We start from the raw sequence: 21,651 nt of genomic DNA, 5'->3' as shown, positions 1-21,651 counted from the left end.
TTTTAATTTGGTTGTTTGTTTGGTTTTTTGTTGGTGGTTTTCGTGGGTTCATTTTTGTTTGGGTATCTTTTTTTGGTAAGGGATAGCACTAATCTTGCACTGTGCGTCACTGGGAGTAGATGGATAGGATAGGTGAGGAAGGAGATTTTCTTTTCTACAACATGAGGAGGGGGCTAGAGGTAGTTGAACTGGAAGGAATTAACACCTTGAAACCCTATATATCCTGAGCACTTGTTGCTGAATCTTGCCAGAGTCCTCACAAAGACTCATTTCGAGTGGGGAGCACCTGAAAACTCCATGCCAAGCCAAAGCATAAAAGTTTACTCACTTCCACTCTCTGTGAACTCCCAGTGCTATCTCAGAGCTGTCCACTGGCTCTTCCAATACTCAACATCTTCACTACAGAATGATCAATGTCAAGAAGGACTTATTATTGAAAAGCTCCATTTTCCATTGGCTGCATGAATGTATCTGGCATACTGAGCATGTCAGAGTGTTTTTAGCTCCTGGAGAAACAGATTGGAAAGGTCAGAAAATGCTGCTGTGTTTTCCAATGCACATGAGGTGCCAGAAGTCCAGAATTCTACCTGTGAATTTCTGCACTGATCTTGCAACTTCTCTCTGAGCAAGGGCATAACTCTTAAAGTCATTTAATTTCTAACTTTTATAGGTAATTTTTCATACAGATACTGTGTGTGCATTTGTACATACAAGTAATCCACCTGCATAAGTGCAAGTTTTTCACCAAGGGTCCAAGGTTTTCTCTCTGCAGTAACATGACAAGATTCTTAGGAGGCATGACACCTTTGCTTTCATGCTTCACCTCATTTTCTTTAAATGGTTCCTCATGTGTGTTGTGATATAACCCTTTCTGCTAGTCATGTGGAAGTGCTCTGCCTGTGACTCATTCCCTTTTCTGTTAAACCTTCCCAAGCCTGCTGGTGGTAAACTTGCTTTCAGGTTCTCTGTAATCTTCATCTGTCAAAATAATAGCTACTTTAGAATAGAAATCACAAACTCTGTTCATTAGAGATTATCTGAGTTGCACACGTATGAGACCTTGCACTCCATTCCAGTAAAGAAAGTTGTGCATTTCCTCTTCAGGATGTAAAGTCTTACAGGCATCTGCAAGTAGCAGCCTTGACACACTCTAGCCCAAAATTTATGAAATTTATCTATCGGTTGTCTGTTAACTTATGCCAGCTTTCTTTTTGACTTCCTCAGTGGGATCAGGCACCAAGTCCACTCACTTGCACCATCAGCAGAATTTTCAACTTCTAGGCTTTTTTTGTGTGCTGATCCTCACAGGAAGAGAAATTCTAGCAAGTCTAATAGAGCATGATGCCACTACAGGCTGGTGAGATAGAGAGAACTTGTGCATCACAGGATGCTCTTTTACAGCCCTTGGTAACCTCTGTCTGTAAGTCCTTCAAGGTGCTAATGCTCTTTTTTTCACCATTACAAACCTAGTTAGATGTATTAAGAGGTATTTGTCTGGTGCAAGTGTTTCGTTGTGTGTCCAGAATGGGTGGGGTATACACCAATGAGTGGATAATCAAATCTTCTGAAAAATCACTATGTGCTCTTGTTCAGTGGCTTTCCTGCCCTGCTAATAGACTTTATGTGTTTTACTTATAACCTTCCAGTGGCTCTTGCAGAAGACAGTGGCCTTTCTTTCAAGATTTGCAAGTTCTGGCCCCATCCTTTCTGGAGGAATAGAGGCAAATTATGCACCTATTTCACTGCAGTTTCCTTGTTTGACCATAATGACAGCTGATCTTCCATCAGATAGGTCCCTCCTGAGGTACAAAAATCTACCTCCAAGACATTTATTTTGGAACAAACACGTGTATGTGTGCGTGTGTGTGTGTGTGTGTCCAAGACCAAAATGCAGAAGTGGCATAACTTATTTTAGATACTATTCTCCCTCCATTAGCTTTACACTCTATTTCCCACAGAGGTCTCTGGATTTGTTTTGTGCCTGTCTACTTAGTAATTGTCAGTTTTCCCATATATTGGCATATCCTGCCATGCCCAGGCTTCAGTTCTCCTGAATTTATTAGTTCTGGTTCTCCTTTTGAGCGTCTTACATTTGGGTATCATGCTTCTCGCTCCAGGTAGCCTCACCAATATTTCTAGCTATGAATTCTCAAGCAAAATTAAAGAGGATTAGGGTTTTTAAAATTTATCTGCTACTTTCAAAATTATTGCTCCATATAGCTTCTTTTTTAATTACTTCTCATCTGTTTCCTACCAAGCATGAGCTTAGATGCTCGTCCTCATTTGCAAAGATGTTTTTTGGTTTTTCAACCTACTCACTGTGTTTTTCATGTAGCATTTGTTTTCAGCTCTAACTTCTAGCTAGCAACAGTCTAATTTCTTATCATGGACCCCATAAAACTGGATTCCTATCAGAAATAAGACATATCTTTATTATAGATTATTTTTTTTAATGCTTATAAACGCTTGTTTTAGCAATACCTATGGAAAGGCATAACATTGAATTTAGATTCTTATTTTCAGGTTTACATCTTAGGAAAAACAGATTGTCACCTTTTCAATCTTAACATGCAGCATTATAGTCATAAAATGAAAGGATTTGGTTGGAACATTTATTTGTGTCATTATCCAGACTTTCGAGTTAAATAACCAGAGTAGCTTTGAAATTCATGAGGCAGTTGTTCAGCAGCTGGCCACATCTCTGTGCTGTGGGAAGCTCCATCTGGAGATCACAAACTCCAAGAAGGTTGTCCTGTGTTGGGCCAGGGCATCTGTCCTTGATGCATCCTCCTGGGCTCCAGGACTTTGCACCTCAAGGACTTTCCAAACCAGAGGTGGTATTTTTGTGATGAGCAGCCTTTGCTATTTATGGATAGAGCAGTCAGTTCAATGTGATGATTCATGAATTATTAAAATACTTTTTTAAAACTTGCTATGAGTTGTTCATATGAGGTCTGCATCACTTGTGGGACTAGGAGTCTCTATGGCCACTAGAGCCAATGGGAGTGCAGGCTGGAGGGAAAAGGGTATTGGAAGCGGAGGAAGATCTGGTGTGAGGAGAATCCAAAGATAGAAATGACCAAAGCTCTGTGTTAGATGAAAGCAAACAGGATGACTAATGGTTTTGCAAACTGTAGTGCATATCCACAGTGTTTGGTGGGTATTTGTCACGAGCAAAACAACCCTGAGTTCAGTGACTGTGCCTGCAAGGAGGGCAGGGTTGAAAGACAAAGGAGGGGAGGCAGTTGTGCTAGTTTTTTTCCTTATCTGATGTATTTCTGTTTGCACAATTACACAAACAGCAGCAGGAACAAAGTCAGCACATTTAGGGATTTAGAACAAGACAATTTCTTTCTGCCATTTCAGGTTTCTCAGATGGTGGCTGGGGGGTGACTGGTGGTCCTTAGCCCATGCAAAGAAGAAAAAACAATGGGGAAAACAAGATTATTTGCTCTCATAATTAAAAACATTTTAAAAGGAAATCATTAAACACTAAGTCAGTGCTGCTGTTCCAAACTTTCACCTTGGCTTTAGATTTTATTTAAAAGCAATTGATTATCTAGCTGTTGCAGTTCTCTTTTAAAATGTCTTTGAGAACTGACATTTTGTTCCTTATCTTGAAGATGTCCTAGATTTGTCTGTCATGAACTCTAGTGCAGTCAGTTTTATATTTTTTCTAATGGATTGGTCTTTCATTATGCTGCCCTTACTGTTACCTGTGCTAGATGTTCATGCAATGGAGACACAAAATGTACTTTTTTCATAGGGACCAGACAGGAGTGTGAAGAAAAAATAATAAAAAAGTCAAGAGAGAGTAGCTTTTTTCAGGCACAGAAAATGTTGTCTTGCTTCCTAAATGTAAATACTGCTTTTTTTCAAGTTTGCACAAAGGATGTTTTTCCCCAAAGACATGACAGCTCTTTTAAGATGCTCTGGTGCTGTATGCTGCTGTTCTTTGACTTCTAGATACTGGGGATGCCTGTTTATGTTGCCTGTCTCTTATTTGCTCTTTGATCTTTGTTCACTTTCCCTTGCGGCTTATATTGTGTTATTTTGTTGTAAAAATAATCTATTTGAATTTTACTTCTTGATGCATGGAGACTGCTGCTTTTGTCACACTTCTCTGTACTGTTAGTGCTTTCCTCTTTGGTGAGTTCTCTTGTGAGTATTTGTGTAGCTGGGGTTGAATATCAGACTTATATCATGACAACAGATCTTTTTCACCAGATGCTGTATTTGAATCCAACAGCTGCTATTTCATGAATATTTTTTGAAGCCCATGTGAAGCTTAGTGATGTTTTTATTGCATGTGGCATCCCAGCCAGTGTTCTCAGCAGCTCACCCTTTTCCTGTCACTGCTGCATGTTCCTTGCTGCCACACCTGGCTCTTGTGAGTCTGTCCAATATTTGCCTCCTTTAGCTATGAAACATGAACCCCATTCTCCCATGGTGAGGGCTCATTCACCTGAGGGGAGATAGAAAGGCATTTAGCCAAAAGCACCACACCCCAGGGGTACAGGGGTGCCCAAAGGGTAATCAGTATGACATGGTGGGATGTAAATTTTGACCTTTCTTTTACCATAAGTCTTCCCTCCTTGCCTTCAATTTCAGAGTGAAGATGTCTTAGGAATTGGTACCATATGAATCTGGGGATCTTTTCTGCTGGCAGCTTTCAAGCCTTCGAAGCAAAGAGGCTTAGACTTTAGCCTCTTTGCATTTTTAAAGCTTTACAATTTAGAGGAAGCTGTTTGGCCTGGACAGTGATTGATTTCTATTCTATTCTTCAGACTACAAGCACAGAATTGTAGTATGGCAGGGAACAGGACCAGAAGAGCCCTTGAGAGCCAGCTGGCAGAACCAGCACCAGGCAATGCACTGGGCAATTTACAGTTGCTGAAAATATTAATCAGTGCTGTTAAACATTCTTCTGTAATGTGCCCAGTATATCAGGAGTGAGTTTAAAAGAGATTTGTCAGGGATTGTTCCTAAGGGAGAATGTGAGTTGAATTATATCTTTTTGTAGATGTGCTGACCCATAGTTGAGTATTTACAATTTACATCCTGTAATTCTCTTTGACTTGCAAGTACTTCTGGAGCAAAGGTGAGTAAAAAAGTCTCTGAACAATTTACCACTCTGGACAAAAATAGTAATAGGCTCTTTCTGTCCTAACAGTGTTTGCTTCCCCTTCCTTCTGCAGCAACACAGATTGCAGCTGCAGATATGCTGCTGAAATATAGCTACACAGGTTTGTATTTTGTAACTCATGCCAATCTTCTACTGAGATGCCTGCTTTTTTGTTTGTGGGATCTCATTCTTTCTCAGCTGCCCTTCACCCTTTAGCCCCTTTTAGAGGATGCCCCAGACTTTAACTTCTGTCTGGACTGAGGAAGCAATTTCTCAACATGCAGATGAGGAGCCAAGATTAATCCAATACTTATTTTGACAGAGATATATAACCTATAAATGCATTATACAGTCTAAAAACAACCTGCCTGAGCAATTAGCTCAGTAATCAGACATTTTAAAACAGTGGCAGAAGAGCAGAGCTATGGATTGTGATGCACAATGATTTAGGTTATTTAATAGAAAGCATGCAGAATTTTAATTACAACCAGGAGATTTTACATTTGCTGCAAGTACTCTTGTGGGTTGCTAATGTGACAACCGTGGTATGATGAGGAGGGACCACATAAGGCAATACTTGAAACCTGGCAGACAGGAATACAGAGGCCATTTCATTTCAGGCCTGCAAGAGAGCACATTTCTGAAATGAATATGTGACAAGAGGAAAGTATTGGATTTCTGTGTGAGGAGCTGCCAAGTCAGACAAACAACAGCCATGTATTATCTGTGATGGTGAAAAGATCACATCACTTGTAACCTTTGAAGCAACGGGGAAACCGAACGCGGCGTCATTTTATAATGATCTAAGAGAGAACCCTCTCTGTCCCTCCCCTCCCTGGTTATATATAGCTGTTAGAGAGAGCCCTGCTGAGCAGAAAATGGAGCATATGATCAAGGGCAGTCCAGTGAGTCAATTTACTGACTAATACTGTAGATTATCATGTCAAATATATAGCATCAACAGTATGAGCAATAATGAAGCCTAGTTTATTTCTTTCCTGTAAATTGAAATCAAGATGTGATTGGAATTGTCACACCTTGGATATATGAGCCATATTCTCTTAATCATCCAAAACAAATTGCTTTATTCTTTATAGTGACTTGTATTTTAGGATCTATTCCAAAACTGGCAAGCTGAAACCATCTATTTAAATGTGTCAAGCACGTTTAAAATATCCTCTAGACCACTGTCCCCTTAGGTGATGGTTCACTGGTCTCACACTTTGAAATACCTGCTCCCTTCAGACACAAAGAAGGGACAACTCAGCCTTAGTTGGGAAGGAATCATTCAGCACAGCACCATGCAGAGACACCCTAAATGAACTCCAGTATCAACAGTAAAACATCCAGCTGTGAAGCCAACATGGAAAAACACTCGTGGAAACCCCAGATGGCCATTGAAGGGAGCCTTTCCTTGCCTGGTTTTCTATTTTCCTATGTCTCATAGTGTCAGTGAGCAATTATGAGGGGGATATTGCCAATATTGTGCAGTCAATACTGGGTCAAACTGATCACTGCCTGAAGAGAAGTTACAGTTAAGCAACCTGCTAAAAATTCCACTCCAAACAGAAGGAATTAATTTTAATTTAGCTGTACAATACCAGACTTGCATTTTACTGGTTTCCAAGTCCAAGGTGAAAGTCTAATTGCCTTTGGGTCTGTCAAAATTTGAGTGGGAGCAAAAACTTAGGGAATTAACATTTGAATTGCAAATTACTGCCATTCCTTCGGGGTTAAGAATCATAATCAATGTTATTGATTTCCAAAGTCCTTTGTCTAAAAGATGAGTTACTGAAGAGGCTTTTACAAACTGTTTACTAGCAATAAGTCACAAAACCCAAATATTGCATTCTGTTAAGTATAATTTCCTGAAACTGGTGAGTAAACTTTTACAGAAATTAGCAGAGTGTTATAAATTTAGCACATATAAGGAAAAGCAGATGGTACTGCTGTGATTGGACATGTCATTGGAGTATTCCAGAGCATGCCAAGTCTTTAATCTCTTACTATTTGCATATACTACCACATTACTCAGTTTTCAGTAGACTAGAACATGTGCTATGCACAAACAACAACCCTTTTTACTGAGCTCTAAACTTAGAATAAAAACAAAATTCCATTTGCTGGTTTTGCAGCACTCGTGATCATTTTCCAAAGCCTCCCACAGGTTCCTGCTGCATATTCTGGTTGGTGAGAACAATGTCACAGATTGCTGCATGGACCCATGCAATTGGTGATCCTCAGCTTTCCCTGCCAGCAGTGGGACAGGCTGTGTGTCATGAGCAGTAGATCAAATGAGAAGCATCACATTTCAAAATGCTTTATGGTACTGTAAACTCTTTAAGCACTTATCAACTCTGTGGATTTCCAAAAGCAGATTATTTTAATTAAAAACAAGCAAGCAAGCAAGCAAGCAAACAAACAAACAAACAAACCCAACATCAAAACAAAACAAACAAACAACATCAACAAAACAAACAAACCCAACATCAACAAAAGAAAACAAAATCTAATTCCTGTCTATTCTTAAAACATAGAGTAACACCTCTCAGTTTAGAGATGGTCTTGACAAGGTGGAGTTCTACTTTTATGGCTTGCCTTTTCTTTGGAGGAAGATAATTTAGCTGCTAGGAGCAGAAGGGGCCACAGCAGATAGGACCCAAGGAAGGAACTGAATTTTGCGAGCAGAAGGTATGGGCCACATAAAAGGAAAACAGTGAGGATAAAAGCATCAAAGAGGAGGTAGGCAAAATCAGATCTGGGAGGCAAAATGTGTCAGAGAAAAAAAAAAGTTAAAAAGGAGTTTAAAAGAGAAGAGACAGTTGCAGAAATAAGGAGATAGGAAAGCAAAGGACCAAGAGTAGATATCAAATTGCCTGTGTTTCACATTAGACCCCATTCAAAGACCCCATCCATGTTTCCAGCTCAGAGGACAACAAATCAGTTTAATGCCCACTCATTCTGACTGTTCAGTGTGTGTGATATCCTACTGTACAGAATGTAGGTTGTCACCAAACACCTCTTGTCTTCTCCTGCCTGGTACTTATGGAGCTCTTGGATGTTCACTAAAGTGGAAATCTGAGCTGCCAGAGCTCCCTGTCTCTCAGGGTGCTCCTGCTTTGCTTTGTTCCTTGGCTTATTGGAATGTTTCCCGAATATCATCCTGGCCCTGGTGCCATCCCTTCTCAGCAGTGGAACCTCGAGGTCAGGAGGGTGTAGGCAGTCACAGTGAGTCCTGACCTCTTCCATGCACCTCATGACAGGCTTCTCCAGAGCTCTGGCACTGCAAACACTGTTTTAGAATTACTCCAGGACATGATAGATGTAACATGCAACATACATGTCTCAGGAAGGCTGCTGTCATAGCAAACCTTTACTTTTGTGTTATCCTTGTGAGCTGTCTTTTAGGTAAATTAACCAGGCATTTATTTTCCTGTTTTCCTTGATATTCTTGAACAAAACTTGAGTTCAGACAAGCATCTGAGATCTTCTCCCAAGAATACCTTTTCCAGTGCTACAGCCATGCTTCCACATTTCACGTGTTTGTACCTCAGTACTGGCTTCTCTCTTACACCGTTAAATCTCTTGTTTCAGGTTATCCTTGTATCACTTTTGCCAAGTAATAAAAGGCCATCACCAGGAGATCTGTTGCTTAGTTACTGGCCTGGCCAGATGGTCCTCCTGGAAAAATGTCAGCATCCCACCAAAGAGCCTATTATGGGCAGAGAGGATTGGGAAGGTTTAATGGCCATTGCCTGTGTGATCTGTATTCTTGCTCCTCAGAACTACTGCAGGGGAAAAGCTAGTGTAAAGTTAGCATTTTGAGAAGTTATTAAAAATTAATAATTAATAAATTCTCAGGAGAGTGCCCTTAATCTTAAAATAGAATAAAAATGTTCTCACTAGGTGAACTTACCACTAGTTAATGCCTTCAGGGAATACATTAGAGGACTAGATTAAATAGTTGCCCACACCTATATGCAGGTACATCTATCTCCATGGATGGGTGCATGCAGACTGTGTGTGTGTCTGTGTGTGTAATGCACAGTAAAAGAAAAACTATCAAACCCATTTAAAATGAAATATTATTTAATTTCCATTTTATGCATACTTCCAATGACCTTCTAGAATTTGTGGACTTATTACTTATCTGATGAGAAAAAAACACCTCAACAATTCCATGTAGAGATTGCACTGTCAAGTTGCTGTGACATTGAGTGTCATTGATTTTTACCTAGTGATGAATGTTTATTTTCCTGAGAATAAATAACACCAGAATTTTATAAAGTAACCCTCACAGAAGCAAATAAAAAATGAAAATACAGAAGTCTATAAGTGTAGTAAATATCTAATACATTCAAACAGTCAAGATCTTTCTAAGATGCAACAATTTATTTTGGAAGCAAGTTTGAAGCACAGATATCTGGCAATTTTTTTTTTAAATCCAATGATGCTTTTGGCTTGTACAAGAATAGTTAGAGAAATCCAGATGGAGATCTTGACTAAAAACAGGAAATAAATGATATGGAAAGCCAGAAAGGGTAACTTGTGTAATAGAAGATAAGGAAATGAAACCAACCCCAAAACATTATTTATTGGAAGCCTGGTATTAAGAACTGATAACTGGAAAAGAAAGGCTTATCCAACTTCAGGAACAAAAAACACCCAAAACCAAAAACAGTGACAGAAACAAAATACCCCCCACAGCCTCCCCCGACTAAATTTATAAAATTTGCATGTGAACACTTTAAGATTATTCAAATATTCTTGACTATTTTTAGCTACAGAATTTAAATTATTAATGCAATTTGCAATATTTAATTCATTTTGTTCAGTATTTGCATGAATTAAATGCATGAATGTCTGAGAAAGCCCTGGTAAACTCTGCCTGCATTTGCTGGGGTTCATTCTGGGTGTTTGTTGTAGAAAATGGCTTGAAGGTGAGAGTCTGCCACCAGTAAGGAAAAAACCCCTTTCCTCTTCCTTCCCTTTGCCTGTCCTCTTCCTGTGCCCCTTCCTGGCACCGAGCAGGAGACCTCAGCAAGGGGTGGGGATGGCTCAGGCCCCAGCACTTCATCCCCACCTTGGCCCAGGCAGGGACAGTGCTGCAGGTGGGCTGCACATCACCCCAGGGATGAGACAATCAAAACCTGAGCCATGAAACATCCCAGCAATGTGTTGTTCTAGAGGGTAACCTGCAGGAATCCAATCATGAGTGCTGTTTATGGGCCCTGTGTGCACATTTATTTATTTTTTAATTATGACTGGCAGACTAATGAGGTACTCTGAGATGGCACGGCCAGGGCACAGGAGCGGTCTAGCAAAGTCTCCTAGAATAAATACAGTTAAAGAAGAGAACACTGAGAAATTTCACAAAGGTGTGATAAAAATAATCCTCCCCAATGTATTTAAATCTGCTTTGAGAAAAGGACCGGAGAACCTGACGGGAAAAGTCCTGTGTAGAGGGTAGCTCAGATATTTGTGACTGGGGTATTTGGGCAGGGGTGTCCCACATGTTGCTGTGGCAGTTCCCCCATGCCTGTCACCCACCTGGGGACACCCTGTCCCCTTGTCCTGTGATATTGACCCTGCAGCAGGTTTCAGGGTGGGAGGGAACTGGAGTCTGAGGCTCAGGCTTGAACACTGCTGAAAGGAGGAAGGTGAGAGTCCGCTCATCTCTCCTGATGTAGACATCTTGCAGAAAGCAAGAGAAAATGGACTAAGTGAATTTTAGGTACAGTTCCATTGGTATTTCAGGTTTTTGATCTTCTAAAATTTTAGCTGATGTAGTCTTGCTTTATATTGATGTGCCCATTAACAGCTATTTCATGTTCTAGCTGAAATAGTCACATATTTTAACACCAGCTTTGCATTTTACTCAGCCTTGCATGCAGACAGAATGAGCAGAAGTCAGTTGCCCTTTATCCAACAGATTTCTGGTCAGAGCAGATTATCCTTCAAATCTAGGTCACCAACATGTATTTGTCTGATGTAAAACAGAATAATGTGCCATTCCCACTGATAAAGTGGCCAGCCTCTTCTTTCTTTGGAGAGAGACTGGCAGAACTTACCCAAGAGCAGTCAAGTCTCCAGACTTTACTGTCCTGAGAGAATTTAATATCCAGTCAAATTATACCTGTATGACTCACAAATCACTGTATCTGAATATTTTAAGGCATAACTTTCATTAAAAATAAAAGGAAACAAGCAACCAAGACTGTGTCAGGAATCAATCTACTGGTGTTTTAGGAGGAATGACTCTATCATAACATTTATGGTGCTTTGCAAAACAGTAGTTCATCTGGTTCTCCCTCCCCTAAAATGAAAATATTCATTATATTATATATAAAACTTGAATTTGAATAAGACATTTTCATTAATTGTGTTTGCAAAATTTACAGACAGAAGCCATTCTTTACTGAAGAAAAAGCTTTAAAGCTTTCTTTTTTTTTTTTTTCTAGCAAATCACTCATCCTTACCAACTGTATAATCTTTAATATTAAAGTAATTTTTGAAAATTTTTGATTCTACTTATAGATATTTCAGGGCAGGAAAATATTTTTGCTCACAACATGTTTAAATTATGTTACTCTTTCAGTTGGATAATGTTCAATTCCTACTTGAAAAGGGCGAAGCTGCATTAACTACCATTTCATTATTGCATTAATAACAGTTCACTTGCTGTTCTTACAGACTGTGTAAGTAAATCACTCATGCTTCAGAGACTTTTTTGCTGTTTATTGGAGACAGAACATACTACTAAACACAGGTTTCCAAAACAAGCCTAAATTTGCGCATTGGAAACCCTCACCAAAGACAACAATGACCAATTTCACTTCCATTAATTAAAATGCCTATTTATAATACAAGGTCTGTTTTACTTAGACTCCAGAAGGCATGAGGGTTCAAATGAGAGCAAAGCAAACCTCAGTGAGCAGAAAAATCACTGCTAAGAGAGGCAGGAACAGGGTGAACACCACTGTCACATGCAGGATGATGGGTCCTGATGGAATGTCATCTTGCAGTAGGATTAGTCAGAGACTGTTTAGAGTTTTGACTAAACATCTTGGTGAATATTTAGAAAAAAATATATTTAAACCAAATTCTGGAAAGTATTTGGTCTATAGTTTGGGCAGGATTGAAGTGAGAAGGTGACAATTTTACATCACCTTCTGCTCCTCTGAAGTCTGGATTAAGAAGGAGTGAGAATGACATCTGGCATAGGTGACATCCAGAGCTTTTCAGTCTGTAAGAAATCAGAGAAGCTTGTTAGCATCCTGTAGTATCATTTTCAAACATAGCTTTTCTAAGATGAGGAGATCTCATCTCTTTTCTTCTTCCTTATGCAAAATAAAAGGCCTTTGCCATCCTTGCAGCTCCTCTTTGTATTTTATCTACTTCTGCTATGTCTTCAGTAGGATTTAGTGGCCAGAAATACCTCTAATGTCCAAAACCTGAATGCTCTGTGAGTAGATAAAATGGCAGAATGGCATTTTCTCTTTGTTTGCCCATTTCCTGACTGCTGTTTAGCAGAAGACTAATGTCAGAGTAATTTCCCAAACTCACAAACAAGGAAAAGAAAAAGCAACAACATTTTGAGGCCGCTACCATCTATGTGTAATTATGGTTATCTTCTGCAATGCATTACCTTGCCCTTATCAACTCTGTATTTCATTTACTGCTATTTTGTTACTTAGTCGCTCATCTTTTTGAATCATTCTGGAAATCCTGGCTTAGCTTTGTCTGCTTTGAATATCCTGTTTCACCTGTGTACCTCCCCTTGGGAACCTTTGTCCCAGCTTATTTATAACTCAGTTCCTTCTGAGTGCTTCTCACACAGATTCTTAGAGATCCCCTCCAGTGAATCCCCCAGTTATGAAATCAATCACTTACTCCTAAACTCCATTACTGCCTTTTAAACAGTTAATCTGTGAAAGGACCTTCCTTCTCATCTCCTCACAACTGAATTAAATTGAATTGAATTTTGTAAGAGGTTTCTGTGAGGAACCAAAGGGGATTTGAAAGTCCAAATGTGCTTCTCAGCTGAACTGTCTTCGTCCACATGCTCAGTGACTCCAGAGAACTGAAACCATGTAAGCATGACTGCCTGCAAACCCACACCATGAATTATGTAAAGTATGAGAGATGGGAGGTGTCTCAAAGTCGTAAAGATGATTTAAGAATGAAATCTCCAAAGATATTTTGGTGTCCACTCCCTAATGATTCCATTTTGCATTCAAGTCTGAATTGGGCTTCCAACTTTGTGCTTATGAATACCAAAAGGAAAATTTCTCTGGTGTTCTCTGTCCTATACCTAAAATTAATAATCCGTGTCCTTGAAATTTAATTAAACCAGATAGTATTTTAAATAGTTTTTCCACCATATGTTGGAAAAAGAGTGGTAAAATTAAAAGAATAAGTCACATCAGAGAGAAAATTAAATACACTGTTTGAAGCCAGCCTCTCTCTCATTTTCCTCATTGTTAAAACTTAGTCAATGCTGACAATAAGCATTTTAAAATGGTGGAGACAAAGCACTTCAAAATGCATTGTACAGAAAGCTGAGCATGGAAGGCATTGAATGGGCTAGATTTTCTAAAGTGTTTTTCCTATTTCTGATTGCTTTGGTGTGAAAGTGGTAGTATGAAATACATTATAGCCCTGATGGAGTAGAAATAAAAGCTTTACAAAAATGAAAAAAGAAAACCATTTCAGAAAAAAAGAAAACCATTTATATGTTGCTTACTGTAAAACTAAATCAAGAGGATTTAATGCCATCAATTTGTAAAGCACAAAAAATCACTAAATTCATAAAGGGTAATTAAAAATGAGAAAAATATGTAATTCTTGTTTAATGAAAATTGTTTAAAGCCAATATCTAAGCCTGTTCATTATGACATCTTAAGACAATAGTCATAAATTTATGTTGTCGAAAAAGCATCTATAGAAAGTATTTGCCCAAATCTCAGGAAATATAATCAGCTTTCAATGGATAATTCTTCTAAAATACTCAGAGTGTGAACATCTGAAAGAAAACTATCAAAAGAACACTTTCCTCTTGCTATTAATTTATTCTATGCTTCTCATCCTAGTTTGTGACCCTTTCCCCTGTGCCTTAATCAAGGACAGATGGAGTTGTGACTTAGTTTTATGTAACACCTAACTTCACATCCTTTTAGAAAGATAAAGTTAGTAACTTCAATGGCAGTGGATTCTGCCACTCCAGTTGATGTCCAGCACCTTCCAGCTGCTCTTTGATTTTGGTTTTAAATTCTTTAAACACATAAATATCTGGGATTTATGCAAGTGAGATTCTGTACCATTTAAAATTGATATGTTTCAAGTGTAGTCTGATTAAAATAATGACAGAGATGTTTGAGGAGTCACTTGGACTACTTTAGCAGTGACTAAGCTAGAGAGCAGGTTGAAGACTGTCAGTGGATGGGTGTCCATGGTAGATATGTCAGAGGGTATGAACTCAGTGGGACCTTGAGAATGAAGAGTGATTTTGGAGCCCCAGCAGGGGGTACCCAAGGTAAGCTGTGCAGCAGTTCACCTCTAGGTCAAAGGAAGACATGTCCACTACTTAAGGGAAAGCACTTAAGGTCAGTTCTTCTTCTCCCATTTTGAATTATAATTTTAAAAAGGTTCTTTATCCTTTTGTGTATAGTGTATAAATTTGTTTTTCTTTCTCTGTGAATATTCCCCCAAGTCCTTTATATGTAACAGGATGTTGGAATATTATCTGAAATGTCAAGTTGTAGTTTTGTCATAGGATTATGGTGGTTTAGAGACAGATTTTTTTAACTACATCCATAATGCTGAAGTAAATCACACTGTGGGTTTTATTGTTGCTGAGGCCAGGTATCCCCACATGGCTCTTGATGGCAGGGTGTGGCAGCAGTCCCCAGTGGGGCAGATTTCTCTGGGATGAAAGATTTTTGGTGTGATCCACCCCAGGGTGAGCTAACCCACAAGCAGGGTGGACAATGAATTTCCAGCACCTGGGCTGATTCCCCAGGTCCCCTCAGCAGTGTGGAGAAAACCTTTCTGTGCCCTCTCCTTCACTGTGGGTGGAACCAGTTTAGGGGCTCAGAGGCCCAAAAGGACACCAGCCCACTTCTGCAGTCTCCTGGCAAAAGTATCCCCTTATCACAGACATGTGGGTCCTCATATCTCCAGGGTTTCATGGTTAACTTTCAACACTATTGGCCACTTTCATGGGAAAGGGCAGAGTTCTCACCCCCTGAGGTCCTTCAGGTGATGTCTGCTCAGGTGGGAGACTCTGATGGGGTCAGGTCCTACCTGTGAGTCCTGGCAGTGCTCAGAGTGCAGGCACAGGCCAGGCTGCAAAGCTCCTTTGGCTCCCGAGGGATTTTCCTGTTAAAAATCCCATGGTGGTTATGGAGCTGTGGCATCTCCAGGGCTGGAGGTGGGGCTCTAAGGGCTCTGGCTTCCCTTGCTTCTGGTGGCACTTAAAAATCCCAACAGCCACAGCCTGGGTGGTATCTCAAGTGCTGTGTTTGTGTAAGTGCATAATATCAGGCACAGTAACAAGTGGGCATAGCAAGACAATGCTGGTCTCCTAATCCATTTATTTAGTCTTTGAAAAAGGTTTTTTTCTGATAAAGGTTAAAAAAACCCTACATAAACACCTCTTTTTTTTTTTAAGCCATCAAATAGCTCAATGTTGGGAAAACAGTAACAAACCCATCCAGAGATCTATTAGGGAGAAGGAGATTAAAGTCATTAAAATATGTTCAAGCAGAGAGGGAAACTGACCTCTGAGGTTTTCACTCATACCCTCATACCCCAGGTGAATGCTTTACCTCTTGTACCCCGGGTAAATCCCATCTCCTGCAGTCCTAAATAAAAAACCAACGTGGGTACTGAACATGCTTCCCTCTGGCTTGTGTGAGAAAGAAATGGCACCGACAACTGTCTGGGTTGGAAAAGCAGGGCTCTAAATCCCATTGGGACATAAGTGGATCCTTATGGAGAGGGCTGGGTGCTGAATAACTAAAATAATTTGATTTAAACATCCCTGTCCCTAATGTCAGATGGTCTCCCACTCAGGTTGCTACAGCATAAGCTCAAAAGGAAGGCTGTGACATTGAAGATGAATTGCTCAGCCCCATGTGACAAAGCTGTGATCCACCAGGGCACAGTGGAAGTCAGGACTCTCCAAGCTGACGTTGAGCTCAGTACTTTTTATTCTTCCCACAGATCTCACAGGAGCAACAGAAATTAAATTTTTAAAAATGAATGAACTACATATGGCAACACAGCTGCTGAAAATCTGTTACCCTTTTTAATCACCTCTCATGTCCTGGGCATGCATTTCATCCTTCAAACTCAGTAAAATGAAAAACACTGAGAGGAAGGCATCTCCCTGTATTACTGGGGGACTTTGCAGTGTTATTAAGTCATTAAGTCATGCCAGAGAAGCCTTGCCTAATAGGGCTATCCAGAACTTAGGTCTCAGTGGGTTCATCTTTAAAAACATTTTACATGCTTATAATCACTAGGACAAGCAGTGTTTTCACAGAGGTACTGCAAACTGCAAATACATAAAATTGAAAAAGGAGAGGACCATCCTTTTTCTTAATGATGGTGAACTTTTGAAATGGAAAGGTTGTAAGCCCTGGATAAGTGCTCAAACAGCCTTGCAATGATGCAATTTTCCACCTGCTTATGGATACACTGTGGAATAGACCTTCATGCTGGAGTGACAGGGTCTCCAGAGCACTGTTTACTGCCTACCCTTCCTTCCATAAGCATTCAATGCCATGAGCAGTCAGAGGGACTATTTCTCATTTGGTAGCCTTGAATCACACTACTGATTATTCCCCTTTGCGTGTCAGCTCCAAGGTAAGGACAGCAAGTTGGGTGTTATATTCAATTCCAGTCCTGGAGCTGAGGAGAGAGAAAAATGCTGTTATTGAAAGAGGTTCCTCTGTGAAGGAGCAGTGATTTACATCCTGAATAGGTGCAAATTATCCTCCCTTCCCACCCCCAAGTTCAGCCAATATACTCATTATTCAATATCTTGCTGCTGTGATGCCTTTTTTTCTTGCAGTTTTTGATTTTCTGTTAAGTTCAGAAGGCTCTGGTTTGCTAAGAGATATGAGGATATTAAATACCTCCATGAGGGATTGGGCTCCTTATCAACCCAAGAAGTGGTTATTTTCAGTCAACAGTGAAGCACCTGTCAGTCAAATAAAAGGTCTTTTAACTAGAACAAGCTCCTGAACTTACAATTCATCCCTGCTGGAATGAAAAAGAATAGAGCTGCTTTGTCTGTTGGTTTTGAATCCTTCATGGAGAGCTGCCAGCAACTGTAAACTTGTGTATTATTGTTCTATCAGACAGGAGAAACATCAGGGAGAATTTACCAGCACAGTCACAAGCCTTTCATCACACAGTTATTATAGTGATAAAGTTCAGTGGTAGTTACTCACCTCTCCAAAAACAAATATCACCCACTCAGACAAGAGAGAATGGATTTCTGCAGGGTGATGCTACATTAGCTTGTGCTCCTGCACCTGGCTCCCAGCAAGCACTAAATCCAAGTGCCCAGGGACCATGATCTGCCCTTGTTTCATAGGTCTGAGATGGAGCTGTGAGGCTGCTGAGAGGCTGAGCAGTGGAAACCCACTGACATGAGCTTGGGCCCCTGGATCTCTGGGTCACTCAATTCAGCCTGGCTGCAGCAGACACCCTGCTACCAACATGACCCTGTGTCCTCCCCACAGAAAGCTCAAGGAGAGCAATATAAACCTGTGGAGTCAAATCTCCTCCCTACAGGGCTGGGATACAGCTGACTACTCAGGGCACTTGTTTTAGACATAGAAAAATTAAAGCTCGGATTCACAAACACCAGACGCCACCTGATTTCCACATATTTTAATGTGGGTTTTAAGTTCTTGTTTGTCTTTAAAACCCAGACTTTGTATCATTGTGTAACCAGGTAATTTGCTGAGGTGCTTTGGAGGGGTGCACCTCAACTACTCAACAGCATGGTATGCTCAATAGACAGGTGATTGTGTGTCTTATTTGTCCTCTTTATCCTGCAGGAAGATGAAGTTGCTCGTGACAGCCGATTCAATTTCAGTGGCTATGGCATGGGCCACTGCCTCCAGGTCAAAGATGGCACAGCAGTCAAGACTACACCACCCAACCCAACTCCAGCACCACCAAAGGATTCAGATTCCATCAAAAAGAAGTTTGTTGACCGTGCAAAAAGGATTGATACAATATCCCGTGCTGCGTTCCCACTCGCCTTCCTCATTTTCAACATCTTTTACTGGATTACATACAAAATTATACGGCATGAGGACATTCACAAGAAATAGGCAGCTCTGGTTTGCCAGGACTTCTTAGCCAAAGTGATCCACATGTAAATAAACAGCAAAATGTCATTCTGTCATATGGACTAAAGGTTTCTTCCCCACTCCCCCAGAACACTGGAGAAAAAATTAGCAAAGAGGAAAAGAAGTGTAGAAGGAAAAGTGATTCCATGACAAAATATGCCGTGAGACCAGGCAGGAGGTTCCCCCTATGTACTCCTAGTGTGTTCTTCCAGATTCAGCATCAACAAGACATCTAAAATTGGGGCCAAATTATACCCAGCTTTATCACCAAGATATTACCTTTCAGAACAAAAGAGAATCAGAAAACAAACAATTCTCCTAAAACATCTATCAAGAGACTGTGGTGGCTACAGTACAGTGAGTTATAAGAGGACCAAAATTTTTCAGGATAATGTTGCCTTTCTATTTGAAACAAGTCTACTGAGCTACATTCCATGATCATGTCTGTAGGTAGTGGTTTCACCAAGGAGTCCTTTTGTGGGTTGTAAATTATTTCTACTGATAAGGGAGAGGGAAAAAAAAGGAAAAAAATATTTATACTTTACTATCCTTGTGGGCGTGCATTTTAATATTATCTTGCTTTACTAGAATTGTAATTTTGGGGTTGAACTTGTGTGTCATGTGATTTATTTGATAGTTGACACTCCAAAACCAGTGAAACTGCCTGGTTTATTTCTGTTGGGAGACAGTGCACTTACTTCATTTTATTTCTGCTGATTTTACATGCAACTTGAGGTGCCAAACTGTATTTTACCTATTGTGCTACCCTGTACCACACTTCTTAGTAAGAACTTGTTTCCTCAAAGGTGTAGCTCAGTTTAGCATTGAGTTTCTATTATCGCTCTCATTGTAGCTGCAGTCAATAGCTCTATAGGTAAACACAACTTGTTTACAGACCTCTAATTTATATCTTTACTCAAAGTGGCTATCATTTTAAATATCATTAATTAACCTAAGAATTTTAAAACTGTACTGTGATTTTCAGAACCTGTTACTTTTTGGTGCCGGATCTGCATTATTCAAATCCTTGCTACATGTTTTAAAGTAGAAAATTTAAAAAAAAAAATTTAAAAAGAGGAAAAAAATGGTGGTATTTTTGCTTACATGGAAGAAGACAACCTGTAACATAAGATGAGTAAAACATTAAAATTTTACACTTGCTGTAAAAGGGTTTATTAAAAAAAGGTATTTGTTCAATTTCAATAAAGCTAAATGTGGTACTAACATTTCTTCACTCTTTTCTTCATTTGCAGCAGCAGCAGCAGCAGCAGCAGGGCTGTTCGTGCCACAGCCCAGCTCTTCCACTGCTCTGTCAGCAGAAAGAGGGTGGAAAGCAGCCTTCTGCTGACATGACTTAGCACACCAAATGTTTCTGTCTATCCTGCAGCAAAGGGACTACTGCAGCCCCTGGGAGTACGTCAAGGACTGTCAGAAGTGTGTCTGGGATATGATGGGAGCATTTGTAGAACATTTGGATGTGCTGAGCCAGGCCTGGGGGAGGAGGGATGCTGCTCCCCTCCCACAGCAGCCCTGCAGAGCAAGAAATCCAGCCCAGCTTCACACGCGCTGTGCCTGGCTTGGGGCTGTCCTGAACTTTCATCTGGCTTTCTTACAGCTCCACCACTTTGGTGAGCTGGAGGACATGCTGAGATGGCCTGTGCCAGTTGCCTCTTGTAGACATGGGAATGACCAATAATTTAAAAGCAAATTAAAGACTGAAGTCAGTTTTCTGCCCTTCCCTTGTGAGGCCCAAATACACACACTGTAGCTGCCCAGTACAGGCATTCTCTCTCCCCTAATGAGATGTGGAGCTGAGACATCTGAACCTTCAGCACCTCTCACTCTGCTTTTGCTCCTGGACCAGCTTCTGCTGAGAGAATACAGGTCCACAGCCTGTCTGAGCCTGTATCTGTGTGTCCATGTGTCTGTGTTCCCATCCCTCTCCACATGGCTGCCTGTAGCTACCAGCCTTTGTTCCACCCCAGAACTGAGGAGGGAATCTAGAGTTCACCACACTCTGATTCCTGAACAATAAATGGGTGACAAAAAGCCAGTCATGCATTTTATCTTCCCATACCCTCCTCAGCTTTGTAGACTCTTCTGCTGCTCACACCTCTGATGGAACTGGCAACATCACCTCCACCTTGTTGTGACAATGGATCCAGATGTGACTGACAGTGTGAGAACTCAAAACAACTGTCCAAACTATTCTGCTCTAAAAAATAAGCTTTTGATGCAAATTCAAATATCATAATATATGCAATTTTTATGGTATCAGATTTGCTTTTATTCATTTTTAAAGTGGAACAGTATTTGAATACAGATAATGTACTGGAGGAAAACCCCAGCACAATCCTAGCACCATGAACTGGGGCAGGGTGAAGAACCCAGCTGTAAAACCTGTCTGTATGGGGAGTTAGGAGCCTTCACTGGTATGTAAACATTCAGACCTCACTTTTACTAACCCCTTGTTCCAAAACCAGTTTTTGAAATGAAGGTGTAATGCCAGCATTAATCAGGATTAATGCTGAGTGCCCAGATGTGTTGCAGAGATTCTCATGAATGTCAGAGCCTGCTGCTCACAGCTGCCCCAAATGGCTGCAGGCCAGAGCAATAGGAATGCAAACCTGCTCTCAGCTGATGGATGAGTCTTTATGGCCTTTCCTGTGGTGAGACTCATGTGCCTCCAGCATCCACATCACAAATTCAACTGCTCACTTTGCAATTCTTGGCTATTAGCATTTATCAAATAGCTCACTAAAATATCTTGCTGATCAGAACTGAGGTTTGCTGACAGTATCCATGGGAAGATTGCTCTGCTGTTGCCTTCTGTATAAACTTTGGTCCAGCCACGAGAATAATCTGTGCACAAAATCTGAATAGGTCTGTCTCTCTCTTTTGAAGACAGAATTTAGGGATACATGAAAATTATTCAATTACTCGTGGATATTGAAATTATCTAACTAAATTTTGGAAACAATGTGTACAAACGGACAAGGCCAGCAAGCCTTGACAAATAGGAATGGCCACATGATACAGAAAAGTTGCCACATTGGCTGTGAGCTCTCTGACACAGAGATGGTTTGATACTGGCCATCCATTAAAGAACCTTCTCTCAAAGAGCATGGCTGGCACCAGAAACTGCCTGAGAAA

The 21,651-nt window shown here is 40.4% G+C and overlaps 1 protein-coding gene across 7 annotated transcripts in view; it reads left to right on the top strand.

Annotated features, from left to right (window-relative positions):
- Positions 1–19,724, top strand: part of GLRA2 (glycine receptor alpha 2) — a 121,093-nt gene extending 101,369 nt beyond the window's left edge. For all 7 annotated transcript variants that reach the window (XM_063183169.1, XM_063183196.1, XM_063183204.1 and 4 more), the window contains one exon: positions 18,202–19,724. In XM_063183169.1, the coding sequence (XP_063039239.1) occupies positions 18,202–18,480 (279 nt within the window). In that variant the 3' untranslated portion in view covers positions 18,481–19,724. The remainder of the gene's footprint in view (positions 1–18,201) is intronic.
- The last annotated feature ends 1,927 nt before the right edge of the window (positions 19,725–21,651 follow it).

This window comes from Melospiza melodia, chromosome 2, assembly GCF_035770615.1.
Source record: "Melospiza melodia melodia isolate bMelMel2 chromosome 2, bMelMel2.pri, whole genome shotgun sequence".
In the NCBI taxonomy this organism is placed as follows: Eukaryota; Metazoa; Chordata; class Aves; order Passeriformes; family Passerellidae; genus Melospiza; species Melospiza melodia.
Note: the sequence above shows the minus strand (reverse complement) of the source record. Positions and strands in the feature narration are given on the sequence as shown.